The sequence below is a fragment of the Bombus vosnesenskii genome, unplaced genomic scaffold, assembly GCF_011952255.1.
Source record: "Bombus vosnesenskii isolate JDL3184/JDL3185 unplaced genomic scaffold, Bvos_JDL3184-5_v1.1 scf7180000013380, whole genome shotgun sequence".
Taxonomy (NCBI): domain Eukaryota; kingdom Metazoa; phylum Arthropoda; class Insecta; order Hymenoptera; family Apidae; genus Bombus; species Bombus vosnesenskii.
The window spans coordinates 1-10,632 of NW_022883010.1; the positions used below are offsets into that span (position 1 = coordinate 1).

Sequence of the window (10,632 nt, forward strand, 5' to 3'; positions counted from 1 at the left end):
ATGAAAACAATGGATATAGGATCCTAGTTAATAATAAAATTATAATTGCAAGACACGTAGAATTTAGAGGTGATGATGATAATTTAGTAGGATTTCAAGGAGAAGATGGATCAAACGATGAAACAGAAAAGGATTTAAACGAAAAGGTCTAGCAGGTCACAATAAAAGAGGAGAAAAATTCAAGTAACGAACCAGAAAGTAAATTTGAGAACACAGAAAATAATTTGAGAAGGTCAGAACGGAAAAGAAAGAAACCTCAAAGATATGGCCAAGCGAGTTCATATTTCATTTATGTGAATGTAGTTAGCAGACAGTCCTCAAGCCTATGAAGAAGCTTTAAGTGGAGAGGACAGCCTTTCATGGAAAGAAGCAATGGATCGAGAAATGAATAGTTTAATTAAAAATAAGACCTGGCAGTTAGTAGAGAAACCAAAAGACAAAAGGGTATTAGGCTTGAAATGGATATATACGAATAAATCTGATAATCGTAAGAAAGCGCGATTAGTTGTTCAAGGCTTCCAACAAAAGGAAGTACTGGAAGATTTATACTCTCCAGTGGCAAAAATGCAAACGTTGAAGTTATTACTATCTTATTGTTGTCAATATGGTTTAACGATTATGCAAATGGTGTAGAAACAGCATTCCTAAACAGAACTATAAAATCGGAAGTATTTGTAAAACAACCTATAGGTTACGACGATAAAAGCGGGAGAGTATGTAAATTATCAAAAGCGTTATATGGATTGCGTGAAAGTTCAAGAGCTTGGTATGAATGTTTCGACGAGTATATGAAAAAATTAGGATTTCAAAGAAGTAAGAGTGATTATTGTCTGTATATGAAGTATGAGAGCGATGATGTTATATATTTAATTCTATTCGTAGACGACTTATTAATATGTGGAAAAAACAAAAGAAAAATCGATGAGATTAAAAACAAATTGTCAAATCAATTTGCGATAAAGGACTTGGGTGAAGTAAAGACTTACTTAGGAATAAACATTGAGTACGATAATAAGAAGTGTGAGATGAAATTGGATCAGAATAGTTATATAGAGTCATTAGCAAGGCAATATAATATAGAAAATAGTAAACTATATTTTACACCAAAGGAACAAATTTGAAAATTTTAGATTATTTTTAAGAATAGTTTGATTGACTTATAAAAGGAATTGAACATGCAGCACAAAAAATTAAGGAGGTGTGTTGAGATATGTATAATTTTCTGTGCTGGACTAGGTTAAGTGCGTAGTAGAGATACTTGTATGTGAATATCAGTGTGTGGAAGTTATGTGTCCGAAGCGTGTTGAAAACAGATGAATGTAAACTCCTCAGTCAGCTAAGGGTCGTCGAAGAGTCGGTTTACAGTCGGGTATAGAAGAAAGTGCTGAGACGCGTGCAAATGTGTATCGATGAATATATAAGGAATCGTCCATGAAATAAATATATCATTGTTTTAATATTAATCCTCAGTATAAATTTAGTGTTCCTATAACATTATTTCGGCCTCAAAGATCCACAATTCTCAACAACACTACTGCGCTCTGAGTGTGAAATTTGTAACGTGGGTCTGTGTGTCGTACCGTGCTTTAAAATACAGGGTGGTTGGTAACTGGTGGTACAAGCGGAAAGGGGGTGATTCTACGCGAAAAAGGAAGTCGAAAATATAGAATAAAAATTTTTTTTTTTTAATTTTTCTATCAGACAAAGATCTACAGTGAGATCCGTTATAACGAGGCACGCGTTACTACACCCACTACAAGGGGGGAATACAAACTGCCGCCTATCAACATAACGTTACAAGACCCAAGGGCCTTCGTACGCTCCTCCGCGGTGTATCTGGTGGGGTGTCCATCGGATAACCGCCCCCACCCCCCCGTGGTGTTGCTGGTAGTGCTGGTCCTCCAGGGTTGTACGATGAGGCCTGTCGCCCCTGCGGTGTTGATTGCTTTGGCGATGTAATGGGACTGTGTTTTCCCATTTTGCCACGTAGGTATTTGGTTTTTTTGTTTTATTTGCTCTAGCGTTGAATTTGATGTTGGGTAGTTTGCTGGTCCCGGCTGTGACTGTGGATGTGGTTCTGATTCTAGCAAGCTGAGTCGGTTTTGTGATATGATCGCTGGGGGCGAGGCAGTTCTTACGGCGCTTAGCGCTGTAGATGTCGCTGCTGAGTACAGCCGCTCTTCTTCTCATTTCTTGTATCGTGGAAGAAAAATCGGTCTCCGGGATTCAAACCTGGGTTCCGAAGGTTCGCAACCTAAGGCGCTAACCACTGGGCTACCGTCGTCCGACACTAGTTAGTGTCGAATGGTGGCATTTGCTATCGAGTGCCAGCACAGGCTCTTCTTTCCACGATACTACATCTATTACATTAACCTCTTAGGTAAGGTTGAATTTTGTGCGAGGCTGTTTCTCTGCACGGCAGAGTTTGACGCGAATTACGCGTAAACGATACAACACTGCAATTTGTGGCGGATAATGGTGTTCTCTATGCAAGCACATTGGAACGAAGTTTTTGATAATTAAATTCTAATTTTTCTTAAAGATATGGCGCATATACTTTAACTTTAATAATTTAATTTAATAATTAATAATACAATGTAGTGTGATATACAGGGTGGTTGGTAACTGGTGGTACAAGAGGAAAGGGGGTGATTCTACGCGAAAAAGGAAGTTGAAAATATAGAACAAAAATTTTTTCGTTTGAGGCTTTGTTTTCGAGAAAATCGACTTTGAATTTTCGCTCGGTACGCGTGCACTTTATCACGCCTCGTTATAACGGATCTCACTGTAGATCGTTGTCTCGATGGAAAAATTAAAAAACAAGTTTTTATTCTATATTATCGACTTCCCTTTTCGCGTAGAATCGCCCCTTTTCCGCTTGTACCACCAGTTACCAACCACCCTGTATATCACACTACATTGTATTATTAATTATTAAATTAAATTATTGAAGTTAAAGTATATGCGTCATATCTTTAAGATGAATTATAATTTAATTATCAAGAACTTCGTTCCAATGTGCTTGCGTAGAGAACAGCATTATCCGCCACAAATTGCAGTGTTGTATCGTTTAAGCGTAATTCGCGTCAAACTTTGCCGTACAGAGAAACAGCCTCGCACAAAATTCAACCTTACCTAAGAGGTTAATGTAATAGATGTAGTATCGTGGAAAGAAGAGCCTGTGGCACTCGATAGCAAATACCACCATTCGACACTAACTAGTGTCTGACGACGGTAGCCCAGTGGTTAGCGTCTCAGATTGCAAACCTTCGGATCCCAGGTTTGAATCCCGGCGACCGATTTTTCTTCTACGATACACAAGTAATAAGAAGAAGAGCGGCCGTACCCAGCAGCGACATCTACAGCTCTAAGCGCTGTAAGAACTGCCTCGGCCCCCAGCGATCACAACACAAAACTTGATTCAGCTTGCTAGAATCAGAATCACATCCACAGTCACAGCCGGGACCAGCAAACTACCCAACATCAAACTCAACGCTAGAGCAAATACAACAAAAAAACCAAATACTACGTGGCAAAATGGGAAAACACAGTCCCACCACACCGCCAAAGCAATCAACTCCGCAGGGGACGACAGGCCTCATCGTACGACCCAGGAGGCCCAGCGCCACCAGCATCACCACGTAGGGGCCGGGCACCTGACGGATACCCAACCAGATACACCGCGGAGGAGCGTACGAAGGCCCCCCACCCACTACAAGGGGGGAAAACAAACTACCGCCTATCAACATAACGTTACAAGACCCCAAGGGCCTTCGTACGCTCCTCCGCGGTGTATCTGGTGGGGTGTCCATCGGATAACCGCCCCCACCCCCCCGTGGTGTTGCTGGTAGTGCTGGTCCTCCAGGGTTGTACGATGAGGCCTGTCGCCCCTGCGGTGTTGATTGCTTTGGCGATGTAATGGGACTGTGTTTTCCCATTTTGCCACGTAGGTATTTGGTTTTTTTGTTTTATTTGCTCTAGCGTTGAATTTGATGTTGGGTAGTTTGCTGGTCCCGGCTGTGACTGTGGATGTGGTTCTGATTCTAGCAAGCTGAGTCGGTTTTGTGATATGATCGCTGGGGGCGAGGCAGTTCTTACGGCGCTTAGCGCTGTAGATGTCGCTGCTGAGTACAGCCGCTCTTCTTCTCATTTCTTGTATCGTGGAAGAAAAATCGGTCTCCGGGATTCAAACCTGGGTTCCGAAGGTTCGCAACCTAAGGCGCTAACCACTGGGCTACCGTCGTCCGACACTAGTTAGTGTCGAATGGTGGCATTTGCTATCGAGTGCCAGCACAGGCTCTTCTTTCCACGATACTACATCTATTACATTAACCTCTTAGGTAAGGTTGAATTTTGTGCGAGGCTGTTTCTCTGCACGGCAGAGTTTGACGCGAATTACGCGTAAACGATACAACACTGCAATTTGTGGCGGATAATGGTGTTCTCTATGCAAGCACATTGGAACGAAGTTTTTGATAATTAAATTCTAATTTTTCTTAAAGATATGGCGCATATACTTTAACTTTAATAATTTAATTTAATAATTAATAATACAATGTAGTGTGATATACAGGGTGGTTGGTAACTGGTGGTACAAGAGGAAAGGGGGTGATTCTACGCGAAAAAGGAAGTTGAAAATATAGAACAAAAATTTTTTCGTTTGAGGCTTTGTTTTCGAGAAAATCGACTTTGAATTTTCGCTCGGTACGCGTGCACTTTATCACGCCTCGTTATAACGGATCTCACTGTAGATCGTTGTCTCGATGGAAAAATTAAAAAAAAAATTTTTTATTCTATATTTTCGACTTCTTTTTTCGCGCGGGGGCACACCCATACCGAGCTTTCCTCCGTAATGAGACGAGAACACCTGAACAGAAATAGACAAAACTATAGAATAGTGAACATCTCTCCGATCAGTGTAAACCTGTGCTGTGAAATAAAGACAATAGTTGTGTTACGACTCAGCTATTTTATTTCATCAACCAACCCTTAGGTTTACGTGACATATGCAAGGCCGTCTCAACAAACACCATCGTATGTACTAAGAAAAAAGAATATGTGGTTCCATGCGACGATGAAAAAATATTCACGCTAGTACAATTGACATGCCAAGTACTGAGGATTAATGTTAAATCTAAATTCCACTGAATCATTATCGTTTCTCTAAAGGAGATATAATAAACAATCAATTTCTCTTTTTTAGGCAACATACAATTAGTTTCACTATTGCACGATTTTGTCGATAGATTCTTGTCAATGCTAGTGTGCAACTAAACAGGGCAGATCCCTAACTTTAAGCTTAAATACATAGGTTCTTGTATATGCTAAACTGCAACCAAACAGGGCAGATCTCTAATTTTATAGGTTCTTGCACATGCTAGCTTTATTTAATTTCAGCACTTGACCGCATGGTGTAGCACTAATCCGGAAACAAGCAGAATCATAAGCGTGAGCACTCTTGTTTCTTCTCTATTAGTGCCATAACATTGATACACCATCTTTAATTTTAAAAAACGCGCTTTCTGTACTATAATAAAACCGTAAAAAGATTTGGTTTTCATTTCACTTTACTATTTTATTTACTTTGATTTTGGGATGTTAAATCTTCCGGAATATATGATATTGTTTAGTAGGTAATATCATCTGATATATTTTTATTATGGAAATGTGAAATTTCTGTGCTTTTTAAACGAAAAGAAGAGAAACTGATTTTACGTAGAAATAAATAAATTATAAAAAGGTGTTCAAAATGAATCAACGAGTCAACAAATGTATTCGAACCTATGAAAGAAAAAAATGTAAAGGAGCTGTAGTTCCAGTACCAAAAATGGTTATTTCGTCTTTAGATATTATGAAGAGCAGAAATCATGTTTTATTAAATGATAATTCAAATATAATTAAAGAGAAAGATGTTGATAATGATTCTATGTATAATGATCCTTTTGAGACAACATTTGATAGACTAATTAAAAATGCAAGGTACGAAATTTTATTATTGCTTTATTATATTACAATTATTAATAGAATTGTTTGTTTAATAGAATTCCACCACCTATGCCAAAGGCACATAATGATACAATACTACTAACTAGTTCAGATAGTAAATCTGAAATAAACAATCACCAATCTTCATTGCATAAAACATTAAGTTTTAACACAAAACCAGTTTCTAAAAAACACAGAAAGATAAAAGTGCATATTACAAAGAAAACAATGTCTAAGAAAAATGTATCTGAGTTTAAAAATAATGGAGAATCTAAAGTAGGTTTGATATTATAAAGTATATCTACATAATGTTAAATTTACATTAAAATTACATTATAAGTTAATATATACACATATTAAAAGTATTAGTAATAAATATCCATATATTATTGAATAGGTACAAGAAGACTTATCTTATAAAAAATATAAATTACGTAAAACGAGAAATAAAATGACGAATAAAATAAAAACGAGTAAAATGCCATTTAAATATTCATATATCAAACAATCTAAAAAAAATTATAATAAAAAATATTTTGTAAAAAACAGCGATAAAGCTTGTAATATACAAAGTGATAAATCTTGTAACAATGTGGAGATAAAACCATGTTTTATTAATTTAGACAGATCTGCTGTATCAAAATGGAATAGTAAGTTAGATACAATAGAAAATAATTTACTAAAAGAAAATGATCAATTATTAGACCAACATTCAATTAGTGGAATCAGTATTGATAATTTAAAACATGATGAAGCAAAAATAAAACATTGTACTATTAAACTAGAACGATTAGGAACAAATGCATACATAGCACCACTTGATTTTAGAAAAAAATACGAAAATGTATTCAGTAGTACACCTAATGGTAGACCTGTTAGATCAAATGCTCATTTAATATCTTTATCACCAATTCCACTTAAATATTTTGAAAAATTGAAGGATTCCACAATATTGTCAAGCAACATCTCATTTAATGAAAATAATGAAATTTTATTAAAATCTAAACTAATAAGTGATGATTTGTGTAAAGGAACAAATATAATAAAAAAATATAAAGATGAACATAAGTCATCTAGTTATTTAGCAAACACATTTAATTTTAGTAAGTATAATTTCGATCAATTTGAAAATATAGATAATAAAGATGTAGATTCATTGATTAAACTTAGTTATAGCGAGAATTGTGATCAGAAAGAATTTTTAACAAAAAGAGATTCGGTTCAAAATGTTCCAAGAAATAGAATTGAAAAAAATAATATACCAAATAAATCAATATTAACAGAAGAATATAAAACTTCAAATGTTAAAATAGATAAACATATCTTAAGATTCTCTAACGATGCAAATATGTCACGTTCTTTATTTGATGATACCAATGGAAGTATTCAAACTCCATTAGGCAATGATATTGGAGTAAATGATATAGTAAAAATATCTATTAATAATTTAGTGATAAATGAAAAAAGTACTGTATTAAATAATAAGAGGCACTCTGATTTTGTTAAATTAAATAAAACATCTACTGCAAATATAAGTACTGATAAAAAAGTAACATTCAATAAGTCACAGGAAGAATTACCTGCAACTTCAGTGCCAATTAAATTGACGAAATCAGATTCATCATCTGACGATAAAAACAATGATATAGCAAATGTAGATGGAAAAATTCTGTCAAGCAGAGACAGTGTATTAAGTATAAACCATTCTTCTGTAGACAGTAGCAGAAAATGTGGTGAATCTCATGTAGTTTTGAAGCAATTGCAAGATTCCATTAGAGTTACAAAAAGAAAAAAATATACTAAATGGGATCTTGATTTAGTTAGTATTGCAGAAGATTGTGATAATAGTACAGAACTGAAGAAAAAACAGATACATTTAGAAAAGACAAACACTGAAAGAGAAATGATATCACGAAAGGAATTATCAGTTTTAGAAAATATAACGGAGGAATGTACTAATAATGCTCATAGAGTAATTGGAGAACCTGTTTATTTAAAACCAGGCAAATCTTGGGCAAGATCTTTGTCAATTTTGCACAATTTACAAACTAAATTTAATCTGGATAAATTATCTGTTGGCAAAGGTAAAAAATGGAGATATAGTGTTCAGGATATTTTAAATATGCAAACACAAGGTAATTATGCAATGATTAAAAAGACATTTTTCATACATTTTTTAACTAAAACTTTTTGATTTAATAGATTATACATTATATTGATTTTGTTGGAATGTTAACAGAGAAAATTTAATATAATACATATATGATTATGCAAACATTTGAATGTTGTGTCTTTATTTGACAAAACAAAATATTACTGTAAAATTCATTAACCTGAAATATTAATATTTTATGTTTTTTATGATATAATATACATGGTTCATTTCATATTTTATACTTTTTATATATTTTTTATTTTTTAAGTATTCCTTACTTTAAAATAAGTTTTCATTCTAAAAATGTTTTTCTATTTAAAAAATAGACAAAATATACATTATTTTGTAAATATGTTGTAAATGGGTAGGTCTTAAAAGTGTAATATAAATAACAATTTTCTAAATATATATTATAATGATATTAATTCAATTTTTCATATATGTAGGAATTATACAAAGCTGCATAAAAAAGAATGATAGTAATACAAAATTACGAACAACCAATGAGGTAATTAATAAATCAGAATATGAATTGATTAATAACAAAGGTAAAACTTGTGATTCCACCAATCTCACACGTGTTTCAAAAAGGATATCAGTTCGTGTAGTTCCAATTCATAAAACAGTGAAATCTATTGAAGATGCATCATTTCTTGAAGTCTATGGTATTGTTCCTGTTAAGAGTCAGAGATTTACATTATTAAATAGTAAGTCATATCATTAAATTTAATTTTTAATAATGTTTTTATCATTATATTCATATATCTGCATACAGATCCTCAAAAATCTTCTATATGTAACATTCAAAATAATGACAGTGATATCCAAGTTACTGAAGAACATGTAGTTTCAACAGCTAGAGAAGTTATTTTACAAAGATGTTCACAAAAAGATTATATACCATTTACAACATACTTTTCTGATTCGTAAGTATATGTATATATAATGAAATTGTTAGAGAATAATAATATAATAATTTGTTTAGATACCTGGAACACTGTCGAAAAATTGGAGAAGGTGTATATGGTGAAGTTTTTCTTTATGAGCAAGAAAATAAAAAATCTGTTATAAAGATTATTCCTATAGAAGGTAGTGATTATGTAAATGGAGAACCACAAAAGAAATTTCATGAGATATTATCAGAAATTGTAATTGCAATGTAATTATAATTACAATTTGTTAGTTATAATGAATATTAAAATTCATTATGATACTAATCTTTTAATAAAAATAATTTTAGGGAATTACACAATTTAAGATTCAACACCAGGTACAATACTGATGGATTTGTAGAAGTAAAAGATATTAAATGTATAAAAGGAAAATATCCAGAAAGACTTATAGAATTGTGGAATATTTATGATGAAGAGAAACATTCTGATAATGATTGTCCATCAATGTTTAATGATGATCAATTATACATTGTTCTCGAACTTGGACATGGAGGTCAAGATTTAGAAGCGTTTGTATTTAATACTGCAGAGGAAGCTCATATTTTGTTCATACAGGTTATTATTATAATGTGCCTAATATTATAAGAATTTTAAGTATATTAACATTCATTTCTAAGTTTCATTGTCATATACGAATTATTGTGACTTTCTTTCATTTTTAAATACATACAACTAATCTCATATGATAATTAAACCAGCAAGTCAACTTACATTTAATTTCTCATCAACCTGAATAGTTATATTTAATGTTTTTTAATAGGCTGCATTAGCATTAGCAGTTGCAGAAAAGGCTATTGAATTTGAACACAGAGACTTACATTGGGGAAATATATTAATATCATCGGCAAATGAAAATTATGTATATTATAAGATTGGGCAAAAAAACATTGAACTAGTTAGTAAAGGTGTGAAGGTATACACAAAAGACAATTTTCAATTCTAGCTAAGTGTGAGATTTCTCTTTTTAAATTAAATTGAAAAACATATTTGAATTTCTGCCTTTAGGTGTCTATTATAGATTTCACCCTTTCAAGAGTCAAATATCAAGGATGTAGTGTATTTAATGACCTCGCATCAGATCCTACACTGTTTACAGCTCAGGGCGAATATCAATTTGAAATATATCGTTTGATGAGGGATAAAGTTAAGTAAGTTTTTAAGTATATTAATTTCCATATATTAATTTTCATTATTCACTTATTAAATTGCGTATTTATTGTTTGCGCATTATTTTAGGAACAATTGGCAAGCATTTGAACCCTATACAAATATTTTATGGCTGCATTATACTTTAGATAAAATGATCACAGCAGTTAGATATAAAAAGAAAAACTTAAAAATTCATAAAAATGGTATAACAAAACTTAAAGAACTAGAAAACGAAATTTTGACATATAACAGTGCCTTTGACTTTGTAACAAATTGTGATAAAATCGTTAATTTATTACGTATTAATTCGAAATCCGAAGTAACTTCTGTATAACAAAGAAAAATATAGAAGTTGCAAAATGTAAAATATGAGTAGCAATATAAATTTTT

General features: G+C 33.0%; 1 protein-coding gene and 1 long non-coding RNA gene across 2 annotated transcripts; one reads left to right on the forward strand and one right to left on the reverse strand.

Moving 5' to 3' along the window:
• Positions 1–671: 671 nt before the first annotated feature.
• Positions 672–6,371, reverse strand: LOC117237584. The gene is made up of 3 exons (XR_004494033.1): positions 6,179–6,371; positions 4,904–4,905; positions 672–684 (listed from the first exon to the last, which is right to left on the reverse strand). It is a non-coding gene; the product is annotated as an uncharacterized LOC117237584 (long non-coding RNA).
• LOC117237583 lies at positions 5,341–10,626 on the forward strand. The gene is made up of 10 exons (XM_033501694.1): positions 5,341–5,979; positions 6,042–6,261; positions 6,383–8,120; positions 8,587–8,847; positions 8,916–9,066; positions 9,126–9,299; positions 9,381–9,648; positions 9,854–10,006; positions 10,099–10,241; positions 10,330–10,626. The coding sequence occupies exons 1-10, from the start codon at positions 5,750–5,752 to the stop codon at positions 10,574–10,576; spliced, it is 3,585 nt and encodes a 1,194-aa protein (XP_033357585.1). The 5' UTR covers positions 5,341–5,749; the 3' UTR covers positions 10,577–10,626.
• The last annotated feature ends 6 nt before the right edge of the window (positions 10,627–10,632 follow it).

Excerpts from the sequence above, each read along its gene's own strand:
- LOC117237583 (XM_033501694.1), top strand. The coding sequence starts at position 5,750 with ATGAATCAACGAGTCAACAAATGTATTCGAACCTATGAAAGAAAAAAA. Across the intron at positions 5,980-6,041 it reads AGACTAATTAAAAATGCAAG|AATTCCACCACCTATGCCAA; the intron begins GTACGAAATTTT and ends TTTGTTTAATAG. Across the intron at positions 8,121-8,586 it reads TTTAAATATGCAAACACAAG|GAATTATACAAAGCTGCATA; the intron begins GTAATTATGCAA and ends TCATATATGTAG.